Genomic DNA, 25,932 nt, shown 5'->3' on the forward strand with positions numbered 1-25,932 from the left:
TATAATAATCAGGCAAGTGCTGCCTATGTAGAACTACATATATTATGAAAAATGTCACAATAAACAATAAGGTGTCGAGCCCCTTAATCTTTGGTCTCTGAGAATCATACCAAGTTTTCCAAAATAATCAGTTGAAAAATATGTATTTTCTGTACTTATTTTCACATGGCATCATTTGTACAGTATCATAGGAATCACATATGATATATGTGACACTGTGTTGTGATATTTAACAAAGTATAACCTAGATACAGTACTGAGAATCGGTTAATAATGTTCACAAATTCACCAAAACACCTCATTGGGTTGCCGATATCTTTGCTGCTTTGTAAGTTCATTTATTTTAATCTAGCTAAAAATAAAACGGGTTCGACGGCTTTGTTGACGGAGCAAATGTATAGTTGCGTTTTACTACGGTGTAAAATAATATATTGATCGCAGCTGCTGCTGAATTGTTTTCACCATGGGAAAAAAATAAACATTGTTTTGCTGGATTTTCAGATAAACTTTGTGTTGACTCTTTGATTATTGCCTATGTGATACGTGTAGCAGAACGAATTGACATAATGGTCAAGTTTAACAAGTTATTATCTATAATAAAATAGAAAAACAAACACAATATTCTATGTATATATATTCATACACTTCTAAACGAAGGTACTATCTTCAAACCCCGTAGAGAACTGGTTTATAAATCGTACCAGTTGCTATACAGTGTATCACGCATGCGCATTTAAGTTGGTTTACATGTGACGCAAACGCAATGCATGTTGGAAAAGGGTCAAAGTTAACTGGTTCTAGCTGTATACGTGCAACTTGATTGACGTACGCAGAAGATAATTGGTGTAAATGAATTTCAAAGTACTGTATAATATATTGAAGAAGGTCAATAAAATACATTCGAATGTCAAAACCTGCATCCATTGTCAATTTGCATAATGACGCTATCAGGTGTAATTATTGCTTAGCCTATTGACTTCCGCAAACAATTGAATTGACTTTAATTCGAAAGGTCATTTAAACACTTACAAAAACACGTATATAAAACTAAAAATACCAGGAGTCCTCTTTAAAATTAAACAATAGCGCAAATAGCACAATTATTTTGAAAATGATCAAATATTTAATTGGTTGCTTTTTGAATAAAGCATTTTTATGCCGGAAAGTAAGCGACGGAGAAGGGAAATTGGCAATCGACCGTAGGCATCCTTAGCAATGGTAATTTACGAATACGACTTGACACTGTGAAACCGACAGCAGTAATTTTTCTAAAAGCTAAATATTGTAATTAATCATCTTACTGTTGACAGCATTTATTATTGATATTATACCTTTTGCAGATTTTTTTTTACATTCCTGAGGGCTGGCTATATAAGTCGTGATTAGTAAAAATAAAAATATTAGTAATATTGTATGGGGATATTGTTTGGTCAGCATTCTGGTCTTCACAAGAACACGCTATTCAGTGACGTAACGGCTATGGGCGCTTACTGGCTAAACCCACGGGCCCCTGAGCTTATGGGGCCCCTGAGCAGTGCCTAGAGGGAAAAAAACATTACAATAATGTCGACAATGGCTAAAAACGCCCGAGGCCTCCAGCGTTGGAAAGTGTTCCTAAACCAGGGGCCTCAGGCCTCTGCGTTACGCCACGGACGCTATTATATCTATATACTGCCAGATTATGTCATCTTAATACATTGTGGACCTCACCCAACACCTCGACACAGGTTTGATGGTTTCTATGTCCAGGCGACGATCGACGACACATCGATTGACCTGACCTATGCTGGTCGTCGGTCCTCGGTCGTCGCAAGTCGAAAGTTCGTATCTTGATTTCTCGACACGGATGTTTGGTAGATTGATTGTATAGGTCAGACGATGACCAACGACACCGTGAGTAGGCCCTAGAATAGGGGGTATGGTCGTTGCAAATCGAAAGCCCCTACGGGCATTTGACGTCCGAACAGCTTCCATAACAGCTCCGTATTTTTGTAAATCAGAGTAGGCCTACAGTTGCGTTTACACTTTCCCAAGTTTTTTCCATCTCACTCTTTCGTCTTGTCATATCAAATCTTCTTTTGATTGTCCTGATTGCATTTGAATCACTGCTGCTCCACCTCATGCACGACAATCTCAAATTCAACCAACTCAATATTTATCATAAATATCTTCCATACAAATACATACAAAAGATTAAAACACATTCTCTTTACTGAAGATAAACACAATTTTAAAGGAGAAAGCAAAACGTATGAAGAAACTCAAACCAATCTGAAGATATTCATTCAAACTCAAAATAGAAAGTGTATTAAATATGTATTTGTTATGAAATTAAATTTAGAGAAAAACACATTAAGTAATTGTAAACACATTTTAAAAGAAAGCACAATGAACTGTTAACATCATTCAATAAATAATGTTGATGAATTGAGTGTGTATTAAATGTTATTATTATCTGACGTCACTGTTGTTTCCGAGTGTGATATATCAATCGTAACATTACGGTACGATTACTGAATTTAAAACTACTGGGCGCCGTCCAACACATATACATATTCTATCCTAAGTAACTATAGTTTTCTATTAAACAAGTCAAAGATTTGCCGTTTTATATAGAAAAACAAACTATGGAATTATTATCAAAAGAAATCCATGATTTGGAAAAGACAAACATGGTTTAACTTTCATCGATGCTTTTATTTTATTGGAGGACAGAATAATTTGTCGGACGGCGCCCCGTATAAAACTTACAGTACTTCGGCGTATACTATTTCCACGTTCTTTTCTGAGGATATAAGTGAGTGTAGGAGGCCAAGGATGGTTTGACTACAGCTGCCAATGGCTGATTTTGTATAAAGAAAGGTGCGAATGCGACGAAGACTAACGGTGCTGAACATTAATCTTTAAGTAAACAAATGCAATGTCATCTTCAATCTTTTTAAATTTTCATGTAAAATTGTGTAAATAGAGAAGAAATGTAGCAATATAACTGTGAAGAATTATTAACAGATTGTCGAAAAAATGTCTTCTGGTTCCTGCAGATTAGAAAATTCGTTAAACCAAACAAGATTGAGACTCCAATATTGGTAAACCAAGCTAGGACTATAAAGCTCTGTCTACATTATCAAACTTTATGTGACAAAAAAAATGTGATGTGCTTATATACATAATATATATATATTATATGGACGGACATGATGATGCCATATCACTACCATATTTGGGCATACCACTACCCATATTTGGGCACATCACATTTTTTTGGTCAAACTAGTTTGATAGTGTAGATAGAGCTTTAGCACCCAAATAGACTACTATTATCTCACAACTTGTTTTGCAGACCTATTTCAGAAGTGCACATGAAAAATATCTTTTTAAATCCTTCAAAAACATGTCTGTTAACCAACAATATAATTTAAAAGAAAAATCCCGATAAACGATGATGACGTCACAGTTGATATGATTTATTCACAAACAATACAACATACGGTATTATTGCATGGATATATGAATTGTGTATTAGAAAATAGTAATATAGTATACCATAAATCAACTAACATCCATTTATTAAAATATTTTGTCTTGAGGGAAATGTGGAAGTCAATATCAATGTAGAGATCAATATTCGGGATTTAGGGTTGACTACGTTGTGGATCAAAATCATTTATCTACTTATCAAATACTTACATTAACGCGAATAGTGTACATCCGACCAAGGCAATCTAACAACAGGATGCTCCTGAGCTCCAGAGATCAAAGGGTTTATCTGCTGTGACTGCGACACAATCAGTTCTACGCCCATTAACAGACACCGCGCGCCACAGAGAATATTTTATGTACTACAGTAGGCCTACTGTTGGTATTTATTGCAGCCAGAGATCAAAGGACTGTTACGAGATGCTATCTTGGCAAGGCGAGCTCAGTGTCCTGTTGAAGAACTGCCTTTATCCAACTATGTCATTAAAAATTACCAATATTTTCTAGGAAAACGGCGGCCGTTCACGTGAGAGGATTTCTTCACGGCACAACGTTTACAAATCAAAGATTTAACATCACCATCAACGCGATTAACAATTAATGTTCTAGATAACCGGCGGCTATTCAGATTATGATTTCATTGCAATGGTGCAATCAATTACTATATGCTATACTAACTATACTTTTAATAAAAATTAATATCATAAGAAAATAATTTACCTGGTAATTTAAAATCATTGATCTGAATTGCTCCGTGTTCAAAGAAAATATCAACTCGACAACAGCAAATATATTAGCTGTCATATTTTTTAATAATTTATGACTTACAGTTCATATATAACAATTTTCAATTACACAAGTGGTTTTAATGAAAATCATAATAATAATACTGTAAAATAATAATCTTATACTAGTTATTATCAAGGTCAAATTCATAGACATAATAGTGTCTATAGAAAATGGTCAAATTATATTGATCTCTAGCCATTTTAGGCTTCTTGTTTGGGTGACATTATTCGTCTTTCGTGTGTTGGGTGACACTTTTCGTCTTTCGTGTGCTGGGTGACATTTTTGTCTTTTGTGTAACATTTTTCGTCTTTCGTGTGCTGGGTGACATTTTTCATCTTTCGTGTGCTGGGTGACATTTTTCATCTTTCGTGTGCTGGGTGACATTTTTTCGTCTTTCGTGTGCTGGGTGACATTTTTCGTCTTTCGAGTTCTGGGTGATGTTTTTCGTCTTTCGTGGGCTGGTTGAAATCTGTCGTCTTTGTGTGCTGGGTGACATTTTTAGTCTTTATATAGTGTGTTGGTGACACTTTTCGTCTGTTGTATATGCAGGGTAACCTTTTGCGCGCCGTGTGACGTTTCTCGTCTTTCGTAGACTGGGTGGAATTGTTCGTCTCTCCGTGTGTTCGGTGACATTTTTTGTCTTTGGTGTTGGTGACATTTTTGTCTGCCGTATGCTGAGTGACGTTTTCGTCTTTCGTGCGATTATGATTGGTTTCTCGCTCAGATGCGTTTCACATGATATTTCCTTACTGATATTATTGGTTAAAGGATCCCAATGGAAATAAGCTAATAAGCTTTTTGGGCTATCCTGGAAAGTCTTTAAAGAATTATTATTTGTAATGTCAGTAATTTATGTTATCACTTTATATGTATTTTTTATGATGATTTTCCTAATAAATTCAAATCAAATCATTAGTCTAATAAAAGGATGCTTATATGATACAAGGTATTCAACCATGAATGTGTAATTTATAAATTCATAATTTTAAAAAAATCATAAGAAGCGCACTTTGTTTTATTTTATGCTAAAACTCAATAACAACGTCACGCAATGATACAATGTTTGTAAATATGCATTAGGCAGAATGTATTGTTCAGCGATTAGTACGTATATGAATATTTCATTTTTCTACTAGTGTTATCATTATGCAATACTATTATATAAATAAAGTGTTTTAATTACTGTATGTTTTTAGGGGGAAGATTAAGAACAATTCGTGTATTTATCATACTATAAAGCACTGTTCTAAAAAATAAAACATCTGTGCCACAAAGGCTTTCAAATCAAATCATCAAATCACAATGGCTTAAAATGGTATATAAATATATTCTTTATCTTTATTCAATCATAAGCATATCCAAAAAAAACATTTGCAGCATAAAACGCTGAATTGTAAGTGGTAAGCCTCAACGGACTTGGGTGCCGGATGCTATATTTCTTTTCGTACATAAGTTGGGGACCCCTCATGAAACGTCACAAAATAAACATTAAAATTCATTAGTCATTTTCATAAGGTATGACGTAAGAATTGAGGTAACTACAATTCGCTAATGCAAACGCATTTTGTCGAGCCGTCTGTTTAGTCAAGTGGATTAGACAATGATCTTTTTACTTTATAGTGAGAAAGAGATTATTTAGAGGGTTAGGTTTAGTTATATTTAGGAAGTAGTTCGGCTATTTTTTACATAAGGGGTCCCCCAAAAATCGGGACCCGGATGGTGGGAACCACGTCATGGTGATGACTGGCTGACTGTCTGTAGACATGGAATAATCATTCCTGAAGTTGTTTACTATAATTATCCAAATGGTTTTAGAGGAAATTAGACATAAATAGTGCAATGTTTTTTATTTTTTGCAAAGTTAATGAAAACCAATGTTTTTTTCCACATATTTATCGTCTTTATCTTGAAATAGTTTTAAACGATTCCAGGCAGTTCTAGAACACTATAAAACACTTGTTGACATCAAGCTACTTTTACTCCAATAAAGAATAAATAAATCAATTGATTTATTTAAACTTGGGTATCTTTCATTAAATGAATGACAATTTATCAAAATTATATTTGACAGATGAGAAATGAATATCAAATTTCTAATTACTGTAAATGTAATAGATCGTGTGTTTTACTGCGAATTTATAAAAAGCGACGCCGCGGTTGAAAATTGGTCAGTAAACGGGTTTGCTGAAATGTCACGAACAAATTATTCGACAATGTGTATATTATGTAATTAATATAATTGTTTTAATTCGAGAGGTGAACAGTTAAATATTCCCTACTATAATAGTGTCACGGAGATGTTGCCTCTCACACAAATTAGTAATTTTATTTATGGCTTTATAATGCAAAATGGTAAAACGATATACCGCATAACGGTACACATTTCGCAGAATAAGGTAAACGTTTTCACAGAAAGTACTGCACACACGTATCGTGGCGGTCACTTTGAATGGTGGTGGTCACTATTAAAGTAGAGGGTAATTTTCCACGTATGTAGGTGCATTTAAATAATAGTTACCAAACTGACAAGCACTCGCTTCTTTTTGGTGTACTGTTGGGTGTAGTTGTTGTAAAATTGTAATTGAAATTGTGAATTGTGAATAAACAATCTTCTTCTATATCCAAATACGGGTGACGATTCACGAGATACGGTACACGTTTTGCACAATACGGAACATGTTACGCCGAATAATATACACGTCCGCAAATACGGTACATGTTACAACAAATACGGTACACGTTACGTCGACTATGGTACGATACGAAATATACACTTTTCAAAATACACGATGAACGCCGAATATGCGTGACGTCACGTTTCGCCGAATACAATAGAGGTTTCGCAGAATACGGTATACATTACACCACATAAACGTCGTTAAACAAAACGAGCCAGCAGTGTGGCTATTAAGATTTCAACTCCAAGTGCCCTTTCCATCAACCTGTATATTTTAATCGGGAATTTCGCTCGAGATCAGATCTGTTATGTTTATTATTTAAATAACGGCTACCAACAATAATTCTCCAAAAGCCTAGTAAAGAGAAAACGGATTTAAAAGTAATATTTGTCGTTTGTATCACTGCCATATTATAATCGTGTTTGACAAGCGATAACCATTACGGAAGTTTGGAATATGTCATTCAACCTGTGTCTTCTTCAAGTTCATTTCGGTGCGTTGTTCAAAGCGATCGGCATTAATGGCCAACTCAGACAGTATCGTACGACGAGGACCGACGAAACGTCTTGACTCGTTGGTGCTGTCTAAAGGCCAATTGACACAGACGAGCGGTAACGGTAAGCAGAAACCCGCGTAGCTTGTCCGACGTAGAATCTGTATCTATCCTGAGCGGCAACCGCCCGTCCGCTCCGCGTTGTATGTAAATGGTCATAAGGAATAACATAGATTCTATATTTTTATTACCGTTACCGCTCGCCTGTGTAAATTGGCCTTAAAGCTCTGTCTAAACTATCAAACTTTATGTGACAAACACATATGACGTTCCCATGTATGGACATGATGATGTCCTATCACTACCATTTTGGGCATATCACTGCCATATTTGGGCACATCCTATTTTGTTTGTGTAAAACTAGTTTGATAGTGTAGACAGAGCTTTAGCTGAATCCCGACGAGACGAAACGACTTTAAACTTTTTTTTTCTCCCGACGAGACGACTCAATATGACTTACAATAGATTGCCATTGCTTTATATGTTTTAATAATAATTTCAGTTGCGATAGCGACGATACGGAAGGCTAACAACCGATGCGATACATTATAGTATAATTGTCTAAGTAAAAATTCAACTTATGTAAACAGTTTAATTATTTTGTGCAACTTTCTTTACTACATACTGTATATGATGAATAATATTTTATTGTTAAGAAAACCTGCCTACAGGAATCAACATTAATAAATATTCAAATATTCCTAACGGTGAAATTACGTTATGATCACTTCAATATATAAAAAATAAATAGAGAGAGCCGATGGCATTCGTCAAGCAATAAAAAGTATAATAGACCTAATCAATTAGAACGTTTATCTGTTTAAAATAAATAATGACAGTATGGATAGAAATATGTCTGGGTTTTGGAAGATCAATACAATGTCTGGCTTTAGGAAGATGAATAAGTGAGTTTATGAGGAATAAGTCTGGGTTAAATCTGAATCTGATCTGAAGAAGAGTAATACGTATGAGTTGAGGAAGATGAATAAGCCGGAGTTAAAAAGGAATAAGTCTGAGTTTAGGAAGAGTACTACGTATGAGTTGAGGAAGATGAATAAGCCGGAGTTAAAAAGGAGTAAGTCTGGGTTTAAGAAAAGTAATACGATGCGTTGAGGAGGATGAATAAGTCGGAGTTAAAAAGGAATAAGTCTGAGCTTATGATGAATAAGTCTGGGCTTTAAAAGAGGACTGATTCCAGGTTTAAGAAGCGTAATACGTATGAGTTGAGGAAGATGAATAAGTCGGAGTTAAAAAGGAATAAGTCCGAGTTTAGGAAAAGTAACACGTATGAGTTGAGGAAGATGAATAATTCGGGAGTTTAAAAGAGTACGTCTGGGTTTATGAGGAATAAGTCTAGGTGTAAGAAGAGTAAGACGTTGAGTTGATGAAGATGAATAAGTCTAAGTTTATGAGGAATAAGTCTGAGTTTAAGAAGAGTAATACGTATGAGTTGAGGAAGGTGAATAAGTCTGAGTTTATAAGGGATAAGTCTGAGTTTAAGAAGAGTAAGACGTTGAGTTGAGGAAGATGAATAAATCTGAGTTTATGAGGAATAAGTCTGAGTTTAAGAAGAGTAATACGTATGAGTTGAGGAAGGTGAATAAGTCTGAGTTTATGAGGGATAAGTCTGAGTTTAAGAAGAGTAAGACGTTGAGTTGAGGAAGATGAATAAGTCTGAGTTTATGAGGAATAAGTCTGAGTTTAAGAAGATCAGTAATACGTATGAGTTGAGGAAGGTAAATAAGTCTGAGTTTATGAGGAATAAGTCTGAGTTTAGGAAGAGTAACACGTTGAGTTGAGGAAGATGACTAAGTCGGAGTTAAAAAGAGTAAGTCTGGGTTTATGAGGAATAAGTATAGGTTTAGGAAGAGTAACATGTGTGAGTTAATGAAGAGGGTTAGGGTTTAGGAAGAGTATTACGATTGAGTTTAGGAAGGTGACTAAATCGGAATTAGGAAGAGGTATGAGAGTGCGTTTAGTTACAGAATTATGTCTGGTTTTAGGAAAAGGCTAAGTATGGCAGGCCTAGGAATCGGAATGAGTCTAGGATTAGGAAGAGGAAAAAGTATTATGAGTAATTAGGAAAAGTAAGAGGAATGAGTCTATGATTGGCAGCGGAACAAGTCTGGGGTGTAGGAAGAAGAATAAATCTTGGCTTTAGAAGAAAATCTGTAAGAGTTGATAGAATAACGAAATAATGCATTAATTGTAAACATGTAGACAGACATACCAAAACAGGCTGACATAACACTGACAACGGTGGTTAAGTAAACATGACAAATATGTATTTTATTTCCGAACTAAGCATAATTAAATCCCTTGAACTACTAACCACTACTTCCAACAACATTCGAACAAAAAAATACATGTCTTGCCTCGACGAACTTGTGTAAAAAAGGAGAACAATATTAATCCGAGACTGAGGTCCGAGATATTTTGAATTTGAATATATTTGATTTGTAGTTATTAACAAATACACGAACGCCATAAAAATGACAAGGAATGTAATAAATAGTTGTCGGGGCGTACAGTATAAGGAAGAGTTTATAGCGGTATATCAGAGGTTTCGAAAACCTATCATTAATCTGAAATACTAGAAGAATATTATGGCCTTCAGGTGGGCGATGATCAATAATCGTATAAGAACTTCGTTGCCTACAAAATCATTATGTCTATCATCAGGTTCTATAGACTGATTACTCAACCTAATATTCAAGATAGGTATTCCGTTGGGATAGACGATTTGATTATAATTGTCGTGGATTAATATTACCACGGCGGCGGGTTGTAAAAATAATGTGCTCCAACCTGTTAGCCCCGCTGTTTACATTATAATATATACGTTGAGGTTTCTTCGGGGGTAATTGTCTGTTCTAACGTGGAACTAAAAATGTGTGTATAGTAATTAACAATTGGGCTATGAACTCGCTTATTATGCCAATGCACTTTTGATTAAAGGTTAATTTTAATGAAGCATTGCATTACAGTATATAGTTTTAAAATCTGCAAATTCTTTTGTGTTCGTGTCATGAATGCATAATGATATATATATATGTTGTACAAATGTAAATAGGCCCCGTTCTAAACAACGCGATGATTTTAAACGACGTCTTATATTTGATAATGGATAGGATACGAATAAAATCAGCGAGACATTTACCAATGTGCGCTTTGGCTGTACTTGCGCACAGTGATAATAAATAAGATTTACCACTTTGCGGTACTATACCAATTTTGGTTGTACTTGAGCACAGTGATAATAAATGGGATTTAGTTTAGCACTGTGCGCTACTATACCAATTTTGGTTGTGCTTGCGCACAGTGATAAAAAAAAGGATTTAGTTTACCTCTTTGCGCTACTATACCAATTTTGGTTGTAGCTACTCATGTTTTTCTTTTGGGTTAGCTTAGAGACTAAGATGCTTGTACTCAATGTTTAATGTAATTTACCGTGCTAGTACGGTTCTAAATGCCCACAATACGGTCTAAATCTTCCCTAAAATTACCATATACCAACCGAAACAATAAATTACACGTTATGGTGAAACGTTTATGACGTTCAAATTGCCAATTAGCAAATAAGTTTTCTTTCCATTTTAATAAAGAGCTAATTATTTCTTTTAAAATATACAGTTTGCAATTCAAGTAAATCTTAATGAGAGAAACTTAATAATGGCTTTATAATTATAATAATGCAATTAAATTGAAAAATATTTCAGTTGAAATTAAAACTGAGTAGACCACCTCAGAACACGCATGAAAAGTCAAATAAAACTTACAGCACCACCTCATATTCTCAGTTATGAAGGCCTACTGTATCTCTACATATGACAATACTGTATTATCATAGGCAAATTCCATAATAGAGTATTCCATGTCTATTACATCTAGTTCCCGTATAAAAGAAGGTTAGCTAAAGTGTTAGGTTAGGGCATATACAGGTGTTAAGATGTGATGCTGTATCAGGGAATTTGTCCATGATACTGGACGAATTTAGATACAGTACCGCGAACTCTGAACTATAAATGTAGAAATATAAGTGTAATAACAATAAGTGTAGAAATATAATGTAGAATATAATATCATGTAAAAAATATAGAATGAAAAAAAAATGAATTTTGTAGTGTCGAAATAGCAATCAGGTAGAAAGAAGATAATATCTTTAAATTGTCAAAATTGTAAACAGAGACTTTAATTCCATTTTTAATAAACATTATTTTACTTACATAAGGCCCTATTGCGAAAATCATATACAGTTTAAACCCTTGATTAATTCTTTCTAATCTAATTTTCGCATATTAAACAAAAATAACATCTCACATTATAAAAGCACATAACAGTTACATCAATTGTTGTTTAATGACCTTTATTGACCTTTCATTTGAGCAATTTCACCCGTTCGATATGTCCAAGTAAAAACAAAACAAGCATAGTTACTGAAACGTTAAAATACGGATTAATTTGGTCATTAACATGTGTCTGGTAATTAACCACAACAAGGTACATTCATCACATTCTTCTTCGACCGCGGTACGCTTGGCAAAAAAGAATAAAATTAATAGTGCCGCGCTTACTAAACCGGCTTATTCGATCGTTCACTGTACTGTTAAAATGCAAAATTCATGATTACATATGAAATGATGTATCAGTTATCACTTCTAAATAATCTCAAAACAACATTCGCTGTCAATATGTATTACGCAGTACATGAAGAATTCGTACATAAACAAACTCTCCATGTTGTGTGCATCATAATAGACTTAGTATCACACATATTTTAAAATAACATTAATATGGTGTTTATGCCATTTTAAATTCCCTCTTGGAATTCCCTCTACATGGCCCAACGGTAGGTGGCAGTATACAAGTTCATTGCACTAATTGACTTTCCTGGATGTTCCACGTTAAAGGGTGACTCCAGGGGTTTAAAAATGTTTGTTTAATCATAAAAAATAAATTGACAGGCAACAGAGAAACTCAGATCAACTCAGTATTATACTGGAAAATAATTATGTTTAAACAGTGAAGATCTGTGAGAATAGAATTAAAGCCGCCACACTAGATTGGAACCCAGACTCATCTGCTTAATATTATGCATCCTATCATATATTAAATAAACTGATATTTAATTTGTTGATAGAGGCAGAGTGAAAAACTGTGATTATTTCACAACATTAGTTCCACTAAACTGTTGTTAAATGGGATTATTTCACAATGTACGTTCAACTTTTTAGAAATGTTACTAGAGACTACCATTGTGTTAGAACTGAGACATTGTTCTCTCAGGCTAGAAGGATATTCTACTTTGGTGGTATCATGATATGATATTCTATTTTATAGTAAAAAAAGACTATTCTATCAAAAGAATGAACGCAATATAATTAAATACAGCTAACTCTGTTATGTAAATGTCTACATATTCTAGATTATTACCTTTTTAATCAACATTTGAATTCATCATAATTTTTGCATATTAATTATGAAAATATTTTGCATATTCAAATTTGTATTTCATAAATAAAATACAACCATAAGGCAACAACTGATATTACAAAATAATTAAAATAAAAAAAAAATCTTGCATTTAGAAGACTAATATTAAAATGCATAATTAATTTTACCAACACCTAGGCCTACTTATTTGGTAAAAATGTTTTTTTAATTGCATCTTTTAATAAAGTATAAGGCATGCTTAGATTTTAATGAGTATGTTTTATGAAGTTTGACATTAAAATATGGAGTGTGGCTCCGTCATGAAGGATTTGATGAGAATTTGGAACAGATTCGATAGTCCAAACGAATTGATTTCAATGGAAAACTGGCAAACCGTGAGTTGGAATTCAACTGTTGTTGTTTTATCAATTCAGTCCAGTACTAAAGAAAAAAATAAATAAAACAGTTACAGAAACTGCTGTAGAAAAACATTTCAGTAGAGAAACTTTGTAAGTATATCTTAATTATAAAAATAAATATTTTTTAAAGAGGTCTGTCCGATAGATTTTTCAGAACTTCTCTGAAATTCTTACATATACATTTTCATACTAAGGCATAAATTCGAGTTTGTGTTTAAGTAGGAAATCATTTTACTTAAGTAGAAAAACTTTGTATACATTTTTCTTATGTATTGCATTTGTTGAAGATTGTTTTTTCATAACTTCTCTGAAATCCTTCCATACATTTTCATACTAAGGCATAAATTCTTTTTTTTTTAACTGCAAAGTTTGTGTTTGTGCAGAAAACAATAAAAATGTAGTAAAATTTGAAGGGTTGAGTAAGCATTGAAAAAAGTACATTTGTATATAATTATTGTTATTTATTTTAATCCTCAAAGCAAACAAATTTGTATGAATTTTATGTAACTAAATTTTACACACATTAGGCAGAAGTTTCATTGACTCTGTATGTAGACTATAAACATTGTTCCAACAAATTTAACCTATTTTTGAGTAAAAGTTGATATGAGTTCAAAGGTAATCATTTCTAGAAAAATGATATTGTAAATTTTAAGAAACATTAGAATCATTTTTCATACGGTAAGGTCAGTATATTCATTTTGTCACTTGTATTTTTCTAATGTTGCTTGATTTAAACAAATTGTATATTGCAACAGTCATACAACTATACAATGAAAGTGTGTACTAATACATCATGTCAGAACAATTTAGCCAAATCTATCATGTTGTAGAGTGTTTAGAACATTAAACCAAGTTAAAAGTCAAACGGCCACAACATCACTCATCTTGCTTGACAACTCAGTTTTTAAACAATTTTGAAGATAAATTGAAGTTGGTAGTTTTCATAATTAAAAAAATATATACAATAATAAAAAGGGACAATATTATATTCATACTGAAGATAACTACATTCTTTTAACTCTGTAAATATGCAAATAATTAGCAAGCATATTTTAGGTAATTGTTTATTGCAGTGATTTCTACATTGAAACTATAACAAAATTATACGTTACTGCAGTAACATGTAGTTACTGCAGTAACATATGTAGTCACTGCAGTAACATATGTAGTTACTACAGTAACATATGTAGTTACTACAGTAACATATGTAGTCACTGCAGTAATATATGTAGTTACTACAGTAATATATGTAGTTACTGCAGTGACATATGTAGTTACTGCAGTAACATATGTAGTTACCGCAGTGACATATGTAGTTACTGCAGTGACATATGTAGTTACTGCAGTAATATATGTAGTTACTGCAGTAACATATGTAGTTACTGCAGTAACATATGTAGTTACTATAGTAACATGTATTTACTTCAGTAACATATGTAGTTTCTACAGTAACATATGTAGTTACTACAGTAACATATGTAGTTACTACAGTAACATATGTAGTTACTGCAGTATATGTAGTTTACTGCAGTAGAATAATTTTTACAACAGATTATAAAAAAACGTCTTGTAAGCCTTGAGTTTGAAAATATAACATAAATTAAACATTTTGTAAATTTAATCAGAATAATAGCTCTTATAACAACCAGTTAAAATTTGGTGACGTTCAGCGGATTAGCAGGTGCTTTTAACAAGGTAATGGTAACAATCACTTGAGGAGACAATCATATTAACATTAATCAAAATGATTTACAATTACTATTTTTTAAACTGAGTAATTAAACCAGATGCATATTTTACTGACAGACAATTTCCTTTAAAGAGAGAAATATTTTATTTTTATCTCCAGTACAAATTTACCCTATTAAAATTTAGCGGGCGATCAATTTGACCAGTAAAAAATCCAGCGCTTTTGTAACACCCTCATGGTCAACTTAACTTTAAGCTACACAGTTATTTTATGTGAGTGAAATTTGAAACAAGCAAGCTACCGTAGTTTAATCAAGCTTGATTGTCCTATACAAACAGTATTGGTTGGAGTCACTTACGCAGACTAGGCCATCCTAAAGTGCACCCAATAGTTCAGTTTACAACTGTTAGGTTTGACCTGCTTTTTGGAAAAACTAACCAACAACCAGATGAAAAAATTGTGAAAATTGGAACAGATTTTATAAACAATATTTTCATTTCTAGGTATATTATATATTTACGCCACCATAAAAGATGATTAATAAAGAGAAAATCTCATTTCTGAGTGCGACTGTTAAATTTTGAAAATTGGAACTGATTTTTAAAACAATATTTTCATTTCTAGGTATATTATATATTTACGCTGTGCTCATTAAAATGAACCAAAGTCACTAAGGTAGACTAGACCATCCTAAAATGCACTCAATAGTGTAGGTTTGACCTGGTTTTAGGTAAAACTAACCAACGACCGGATGAACAAGTGCCACAGTTAAATTGTGAAAATTAGAACAGATTTTTAAAACAATATTTTCATTTCTAGGTATATTATATATTTACGCTGTGTTCATTAAAATGAATCAAAGGATTCATTAAATGTCATACTGGAGGCTGGTACGCCAAAGGCGATATTGTAGCTACTGCGATATTAACCTAGATATTTGATGAAAATGAAAAACTCTCAAAACTGCTACAATTTAGCGACTTGACCGATAAAACTTTTCTTCGTGATCTTTGAAAGATTGCCAAACAGAAAATGTTTGATCTCAATAGAACACTAGCTGGACCATGGTGACAACTATGTTATTTTTATATAATTATATAGTTTAAAAAGGAACTTGAAACTTATGTAAATACAGTACTGTAAGTAATGTTCATACATGGAATGAATATTGCATTAGAGAACTTTAGTAACAAAACTAAATATGTTAATCTTGCTATTAATGATTTTGACATAGATATTGTTTAGAAAAATATCATAAAAATAATAATTATAATATATTAAAACATGTTTTTCTCACCATAATGATGTGGGAATCTGCATCCGTAATTCCTAATCTGGCCAGAAATGAGTTAATCGTACTCTTCTCCTCTGCTGAATTCATAAAATGTTCATTGCTGCCAAAAAAAAAAGTCAATATTATAGTACTAACGAGAGATAAATGTGCCACCATAAAAGATGATTACTAAAAAGAAAATCTCATTTCTGAATAATGCTTTATATAAGCTAAAGATAGGAAGTTTCAAAAACAAGAATTATCAACATAATCTTCACTTTAGCTTCAGAGTTTTTTTATGATACGTTTACATGCATACTAAAAAATATTGTAAAAAATAAAGCGAAGAAGTTCAAAATTGTCTAACTAAATACTTAACAAAAAAAAGAAAGCACTCAGAAACTGAGTGAAGTACTTGGCAAAATCTCATTTCTGAATAATGTTTTATATAATTAAGCTAAAGATAGGAAGTTTCAAAAACATTTATGATACGTTTAACTTGCACACTAAAAAAATATTTTAAAAAATAAAGCCAACAGAAATTGTCCCATCGAAGCAAAGAATGTGAGCCATAACGCATCACATTTTAACCATGCATGCAATGGGGTAGTCTTGGACCAAATGTTTCAAAGCAAAAAGATAACTTTTTGGAACGTATGGCATTTCATACGTTAAAACTAGCTCACAATCACGTTTTTCCAGAAAAAAATCGAACCGGCAACTGAACAGGGCAAGACTAGCAACAGAGTTTGATTTTTACGAAAGAGGAACTTCTCCATTAAATTGTGGAATATAAGGTTAAAGTTACCATATTCTAAATGCTGTACTTTCAAGAATACTAATACTATTTTTAACACAAGTGTATAACATAAGTTATTATCGTCCCTTGTACAAAAGTTACTTGGACGTGAAAATAGTGTACAAAAATGATTAATGTGATGTGGGATAGAGCCTTATTCTGTAACCTTTTTAGAGTGTGACCTAGATCTAAAGTACCTGCTGGGCCTATTTACACAAACTAATGTGTAATGTTAGATGTATCCCAATATAACATCAGAAATGTGCTTACAGTGTAAACATCTTTTATAAAAGCATCAAAGAAGATCTCATGTCATAAAGTGTAATGGATAATAAATTTGAATGGATAATAAAATTAACTATTTCAAAATGCAGTGGACCAGATGTTGCAACATACTTGTTATCTTTGTCTCTAGTGCCGGTGCCACCAAACTCATATCATTAGTTCATGGACAGAGCTGACATAGACCAGTACACCGAGTAACCTCTTACTTTTTCGAAAGATGCCCTGTATTTGGATTATGCGTTCACAACATATTCGTGAGGCATCAAATCTCAATAATTAAGTTTAACAAAATCCTAAAATCACACTTTTTCACAATATTGCTTAACTGAGCCATTTAATTTTAGTAATTTGTAATGCGCCTTGGCATTTTTTGATAATTTTGAATTAAAGATGCACTGGGTTTTTGAAAATTGCACATGGGTCGGATATGTATACTGAATCGAGCTGTAAGTCCTCATCCGAGAAGATTCGTTCTACCATTAAACTATGGTCAAGGAAAGTCTTGAACCTGTGACAATTTTATGACTATTATGGTTTGCAACGCTCCTTAACCACTCGACTATTCGACACGACTCTACATAAACCTTAGAAAACCTCTTAAAATATAAAGTAATTGCTTTCTGCATCTACAGTATTATTTCACTCCTTTCAAAGTGTATTATTCAATAGCAATGATTGCGATTAAAACATCTTGTTAATTTCCATTTTTTACAGATGAGAAAGGTTAGATACATTGCATGTGAATTGAAACACACAATTTGTTTTCATTATATTGTACCAGAACACATTCAAAGATAACATCAATTTCACACTCGATAACGGTAACAATTTATGGCAATGGCAACAATGGTTCAGGGGAAATTAAACTTTTCTTTTTCCAGTAGCATATATTATAATGCTATTATAATAGTTCAGTATACTGACTTTTTTTCAAATGGTCAACACGCCCTTATTTGGCCAAATCATAAACAACCGCAACTTTTAATTAGGTTCAACAGAAACACACTGTAGCTACTGTATGTGGTATACTAGGTTCGATTTGACATTGGGTATTCCTTCTGGTCAGATATATTGACCATCTCCACCAAATTAGCCTATACATCTCATAAGAAAACACTAGGACATGATCATTTAAGACACATACTACACACTATATTTATGATTAATTGTCCTCTATTTCAAATGATATCCTACTGTACCCCCAACTTTAACTGCTGTGATCATCTATCTCTTATATAGTCACGTGCCATAATACCATCCGCGGCCTTCACCTTCCGCCATACATCTTACATTGTTATTTTTCCTTGAAATGCGTGATAAATACAGATGAATCTTAATAATGATTGTGTTCTATGATAGTACCGACACTAAAGAAGGGTGACATGAAAAAAATATGTAAGAAACGACCGTATCAATTGTCAGATGGACACGTTTATGGTTTTTAATGTTTAAAAAACGCATTCATGTGTATGTTCATTGGTGGTTGAACACACAAGGGAAATTATAAAGATACGAAATTTAATGACTAAAGCCTTCTGTAGAATGTTATAGACAAAATGGGAATAGTTTGTGATGAACAATGTCAGGCACACTCTATTATCTTGGAAAGCTAGTGCTGATTTCTCAATGGTATTAAAACAGAAGTTGACAAGACCCGCGTATACTGTAATCCCATGACTAAGTATAATCCCATGCTCGATTATAATCCCATGTTTGAGTATAATCCTATGCTCGAGTATAATCCCATGCTCAAGTATAATCCCATGTTCGAGTATAATCCCACACCCAATCCCACACAAGAATTCAATATTAATCAATCAATCGTTCGATTAATCCTACTATAATTCCATACCAGCCTAATCTTCACACAATTTCATAACCAATTCCCCTTGTCCATATACGGTACTAGTTAGGGAGTTTGTAAGCACAAGTTTGACGATGCCTCATTTCAACTGATTTTCAACAGGTGAAAAATAGTTACTACCAACCTTCTATTTGACAATGGCCAACATGGACATTCTTACTAAATCAAAATAGTTACAGAAGGTAAGATGTCTGCTACGGTAGAACAACTCCTTTGACACACGCCTATTCAAGAGACACCTCTATTAAGGAACACTTTCCCATGAAAATAACAAGGGTAAATATATGTTTTGACATTAAGATCAACCTCTACAAAGGGGACAACGACGTTTGTTTTGCCCCGACACGTAACAGCATTCTTCATAAAAACATTTATTGACATTAAGTAATGAACTGTATTGACATTTTCACCATTTAAATGACAACTTTCCATGAGTGAATATTGTTTTAATATTTACAAAAATTATTATTACTTCTCATTAGTTACACCATGTTTTTATGACATTTTTATTTCTTAAAAAGATGTTGTTATAATAACAATCATATCACCCACACAATGAGATTGACTTATAAATGCGTTACTATGATCTATTTGATTATTTTATCAACATGGTATTTAAAATGTTGCGGATGATGGAATATAACAAATTTAGACTGCATATAAAGGTGTTTGGCTAATTGTGGACAGTGCTGACATTCATTTGTATATGACCCCACAATTTGTTTGTACATAATATTGATAAAAGATCGTTGCAGTTGCAGTTGTATTTTATTGCATGGCCCATAAGGGAATAACAACTATGAGTTCATATGGGCCTCCGAGTTAAATAAAATTGAAATAATTACATTTTTTTGGAAAATGTTATCGTTTTGTGAATTGAAATTTTAAAGTCTTATATTTCTATCTGAAATACACTGTTTTAAAAAATTAGGAATTTTTATTTTTTTCTATCTAGCTTCTTCCGACAGACTTGTCCAATGATGGACCTCTATTTTGCTCTGACCTGCATACTTGTCTCTTATTTATAGTGATATTATTTAGTTATGTAATTATTTTATATAAGAAAAAATATTTTTGATTTGTAAAATAAACCTATTATAAATGACAGAAATATTAATACCAAATCACTTCCAAAAAATGTTAATTGAAAATATAAAAATCGGCTTAAAAATATTAGTAGATTTCAATTCCCACTTCACTGAGTGTAAAAACCCTATTCAGAAGTAATAGACTCTGTTACTAGGCAACTATAAACAGATTAAAATGTTGTTATGACTTGTATACTCAACAATTGATTTGAAAAAGAAGTGCAATGTATATGATAACATTCAGCATGAAGTACAATAAATGCGTTTTAAATATATGAATATTAATATAATTTTAGATAAAATGAAAACAAATCAAATACTATACAAGGAGATGATAAACTTGATTGAACTGTTGGATAATCAATAAGCCTACTAACTTATGAAAGTCGCCTATACGGCGTACTATAGCCGGATATAAAATCTTAAGTGACTGAACTACATCAGGGAACACAAGTGGAGATGGGCAAGCTAAGATTTGGACGACAACATTATGTCAGCGTAGAACATGGAAAAGGCAGACAAAGAAGAGACTTGTCTCCAAACTGTCATAAAATAAATAAAAAATATTAAAAATGGACATATGACAATGATGTTAGAACAACATATTTTGGCTTTCAAAAATTGGCAAGGAAAAACAAACCGGAAGATATAAAAACATGAAGAAATCTCCTGTACATATCAACTGACAACTGGAACAGTCGTATAATCCTACAATTAGTTGTCAAGAGCCACTATTTTGTACTGATAGAGACTATTATATATGGCATAAATTTACATCTCTATATAATAATCAATGTGTCTTGTATAGCTCTCATTGCTGGGCTTAACACGCAATACAATTGCATTGGACTGTTTACTGTACTATACCTTAAATGCCCACAGCCAGGGGTTCATACAAACCCATTTTGAACTATTGTCTATCAATGGTAAATAGGCCAGTATGATGATGTATGTTTTGCCAATTCTCTACATTACCAGCAGTCAAATTTCATATACATGATCTACAGTATGTCGATAGTGGTATGCCTAAAGCTCCGTCTACACTATCAAACTGTATGTCACAAAAAAAAATGTGATGTGCCCATATGGACATGATGTCATATCACTACCATATTTGGGCATATCACTAACATATTTGGTCACATCACACTTGGTTTGTCAAATTAGTTTGATAGTGTAGACAGAGCTTTATTCTTACTTAGACTTTTTAGGCGAAAAAAGAATACATCTGTAACAATCTAATTTTTTACCTTTGTTTAGAGTTATGGTCAGCTAGGCAGTATGCATGATAAAAGAGAAAAGCCTTAGAAGACATCTCAAGAAATACAGACTGGATGTAGGCTAAAAAACTAACATCACTCCGAAGAAGCCTACATTGAGCCACTAAGGTTTGAAGATAGTTTCCCTGAAATAAAAACAAAACTTTTTTTACACTTGTTAAAGACAAATTTTTTTTTTCAAAACTTTTAAACAATACAACTTAATTTACATACATAAATATTCATAAGCAACAATTTGCATAGCCTACCTTATATGATGGTGTATACATCACTTGCTTATCAAAATCAAATATGGAAACATAGTTCCTAACGACGCCTGGAATGACACGATGTAGAGAACCTTCTTTGGCTAAACCGACAAGTTTTAATCTACCTACATCTGCTATCGTTATAGGCTTTGTGTACCATGGAATAATCTGCGAATGACTGAAAGAAGAAGAAACAGTCAAATTAAATTAAGTGCTCAGAGGCTGAGTAAAATGCTTGGCTAATGCAGAGAGTGACCAGTGGTGTAACGCAGAGGACTGAGGCCGCTGGTTTAGGAACTCTAAAAGTGCTGGAGGCATCCGGTGTTCTCAACATATCTTAAACCTGTTGTTTCCTCTGGGCCCTGCTTAGGGACCAATAAGCTCCAGGGCCCCTGGGTTTAGCCAATGAGCGCTTTATACCTGTTACAACACTGAGAGTGATAGATATATTTAATATTTTGACCCTTACTTTTACATGCAAAACAAGCGAACTATAAAGCTCTGTCTACACTTTAAAAGTAATGAACCAAACATGTGATGTGCGCATGGACATGATGATGTCATATCACTAACATATTTGGGCATATCACTACCATATTTGGGCACATCATACTTTTTTTGTTAAACTAGTTTGATAGTGAAGACAGAAGTATAAATAATAGCTACAAGCTATAAAAAAAGTCTATTTTAATACCATCACAATCTATTAATATTATATAGTTGTATTTAACTAGGCCTACGGTAAATTGCAACAAATAAAAGATCCCTTGACACGAAAGAAATAAATATTAATGGTTCAAATTTGATCTACCTAATAATTTAAGATAAATATGCCGTATTAAACAACATGACCTATTTATTTTTGCACTCAATGTTAAAATGTAAATTTGATATACCATATATTCTATATATATTTTATTTTTTTTTTATCTTAATTTTCCTTCTTCTAGTGATATACTCTAGACACAAGCTTAGACACCAGTGGTATTAACACTCAAAAGGGGCAATAATTATATGTTTAAAATTACAGCTAACCCTTTATCCAGGGGACAACTTGTTTGGCCCAGAAGATGTCCCTTTAATAGAGGTTTGACTGTATCGATATTTTTCGCAGCATAGGTATTTTACCAGATGACAATCTATGCTATATTCTCATATCATATTCTCTTCATTTGCATATCAACGTTTGTTTCCTAGCTATATTTATATAACATTTAGGACAAAATCATTGTCAAATTGTTACCAAAGGCTATGAAAATGTTAAAGACAGTTTACTTAATTACCTATATCCTGTCAGAGGCGACAAGAATTGTTCTATATTGTATTCCCTGTGTGTAACACAAGATATCACAGGTATGCTGGACCTGTCAGATATAGTACATATCCAGGTTGTTTTTTTTTCTATTTCTCCAGGGACAATTTACTCATTTGAATTGACATTAATTAAGCGTCTTTGAAAATAATTTTGGAAATTAAAATCTAAAGGGCATATAAGATATCACAGGTGGTACAGACTGTATTTAATTAATCACATTATGTTTCCTTTATCAATATATGTACAGTAATTGGTCTTAATATGAATTTTATCTAGCATAATATATGATAGGTAATGAGAAGGAGTCACATTTTGTACTGAAATTCAATAAGTTGCCATTTTCTCATCTTATAATTAATTGTATGCAGTATACATAAGCCTCCGTTGAGACACCCCTATTAAACAAATAACAAATAAACTGATATTGGTGATTTTCAATGTTTTTATGTACAGCTAGTAGTAATAAATTTGAATTTCTTGTGAAATGGATTTTAAGACAGTGTATTACAATGAATGACTAATGATATAAGGGTCATGCAGCTGATAACAGGACTGTTTCAACTTTCAAATGTTAAAACATTGCCCTTTATTTGCCATATAATAATCTTTCTATAATATAATCTGTCAGAAAAACTTTATAAAGGAGTCGATTTTTGTAATAGTTTGACATCACCTTTCAATCATAACTATGGTTGACATTCACAAAATATGATGAGATATCAATATGTTAAAAATCTTTAACTGGTTTCACCACAAGGGGCAATATTTAGAATTTTCCAATGTAATTTAAAGTTAAATAAATTAACATTTTATGCACTATATAGCATATGACTTGGCGTCATACTAAATTCCTACTGTACATAGTGTCAATTAAACGGGTCAGGAACAAGTTAAAATTGCCATAAACCAGCATAATAATTTATTAGAACTGAGTGGCGAGTTCATACTTCATAAACTTTAGCACATAAATAATAATAAATATCAACTGCTGGCTTATAGTAAACTATTTTTATCACTAATTTATTTTTATGAAAAAAAGTTTGAAATGTTATACTGTATTGCAATATAAAAATTGTACACAAAAAATGGAAAAGATTCAATGCTGGGTTACATCCCAAGATACACTTGCTTGCTGATTTTTTTTTTACTCGGTCAGACTATATTTACACAAAATGTTTACTAGTACTATACTGATTGTTAATAAAAAAAATATATAATTGATAATAAATCATTATTTCAGAAGAAAGAACAATAATTTATTTATTTTATTTATTCGGTATAAAAAAAATTCACAACAATCCCAGCGGGCAAACCTGTGATTTACAAATATAAAACAAAGAAGAACACAACAAAATAGCAAGTAAACAATCTTAATTAAAACTTAATTAAAACATCAAAAAGCTGACCAGTGTTTTTTTTTTTTTTCTATGATGTCTATACTCAAGCTTGGATCACACTAGGATGCAACACAAGGACGCAACACAACGCAAAGGAAATTTACCATCAAAAGCGATGGATTATTCCAACTGTCACTTGTGATTGGTCAATTCGCTTGCATTGTGGCTTATGTCCTTATGCTGCGTTCTAATGGGAACCAAGCATTAATTGCAAATAACTTTAGAATAATTTCAAGTACTAAAATATAGATAGCCGCTTTTTCATTGGACTAAAATTTGTTTTTCGAAATCCATATTTGACGGGAATACAACTTGCCCAAACAACCCAACCGTTTCTGAAGTCAAATTTGTCTTTGTCATCCAAGTAATGTAATGTAATCGGAAAAAAATATGCACATTCAATTGCCATACGATTATTAAATATCATATCGGTTTTAACAGTTCAACGTGTTTTATTAAAGTTACTTATATTGAATTTTAATTACCTTTTCAGAAATTTGATGGCCAAATAATTACGGATAATTCATATGTAGAGCAGTATAGATGATAGGTTTTAACCTTTCTCAAAGGTAATCTATATAATTTAACATTTAGAATTTTAAAGAGGTGATGCTATATTTAACATTGACTTTCACATTGAAATCACCATAGTTAAGTCCACATTCAAAAGTCAATTAAGAGGTGATGTTATTTCTAACCTTTAACTTTTTGAAAGATCTGTAATTTTATTACCTTACTAAGCTCGTCGTCTTATTTTGACGGCACATAATTTGGTTAAGAATAACAACATTTCAAAATAAAAAGGAAATATTGTTCACATAGTTATAAAAACAACAGTTGGTTGGTCAGACATTTTGCCCCTAGTGTGACATAAAATATACATGATACATTAAGAACTAATTAATAAAAGAAGTAAACAAATGGGTCAGAGAACAAAGTCAGAAAAATGTACAAATGGGGGTGCATTTTTTAGCCCCCTTCTTTGTGGCTCTAGGGGCCACATGCAGTATCAATATCTGAATGTGTTATGTTTCATATACAACTGTTCCCATACTCAGATATTGGTTTGACCAAAATGCTATGGGTGGCCGATCTAGTGGGCAGGACATCTAGGAAGAATGCACGATGGTACAATAGACACAATTGACAATGGAGTGGCAACATTTATGGACCTCATTCAAGATGGAGGGATGAGCTCGTCAGACAGCATGGCCAAGATTATCGAAAGACAGCAACAACTGGCACCAGTGGGAGTGGCCTTTGCCCAGAAGTGGGATGATATGGGCTTAAGAAGAAGAAGTAATTTTCTCAATTTTTTTCATATTTTTCCATACAATCTAG

At 32.7% G+C, this 25,932-nt stretch overlaps 1 protein-coding gene across 2 annotated transcripts in view; it reads right to left on the reverse strand.

Annotated features, from left to right (window-relative positions):
- Nucleotides 1-25,932, reverse strand: part of LOC144847629 (guanine nucleotide exchange protein smcr8a-like) — a 111,645-nt gene that overhangs the window by 57,314 nt on the left and 28,399 nt on the right. Inside the window, exons 17-20 of one of the 2 annotated variants that reach the window (XR_013613761.1) lie at nt 21,880-22,057; nt 21,602-21,756; nt 16,340-16,436; nt 13,135-13,371 (exon numbers count right to left, since the gene is read on the reverse strand). Coding sequence is in view for 1 of the 2 variants with exons in the window: in XM_078704095.1 (XP_078560221.1) it covers nt 13,249-13,371; nt 16,340-16,436; nt 21,602-21,756; nt 21,880-22,057 (553 nt within the window). In the remaining variant the exon portion in view is untranslated. Of the gene's footprint in view, nt 1-11,672; nt 13,372-16,339; nt 16,437-21,601; nt 21,757-21,879; nt 22,058-25,932 lie in introns of those variants that run through there. The other variant, XM_078704095.1, reaches the window with a different exon arrangement.

The sequence above is a fragment of the Antedon bifida genome, chromosome 7 (assembly GCF_963402885.1).
Source record: "Antedon bifida chromosome 7, ecAntBifi1.1, whole genome shotgun sequence".
Taxonomy (NCBI): Eukaryota; Metazoa; Echinodermata; class Crinoidea; order Comatulida; family Antedonidae; genus Antedon; species Antedon bifida.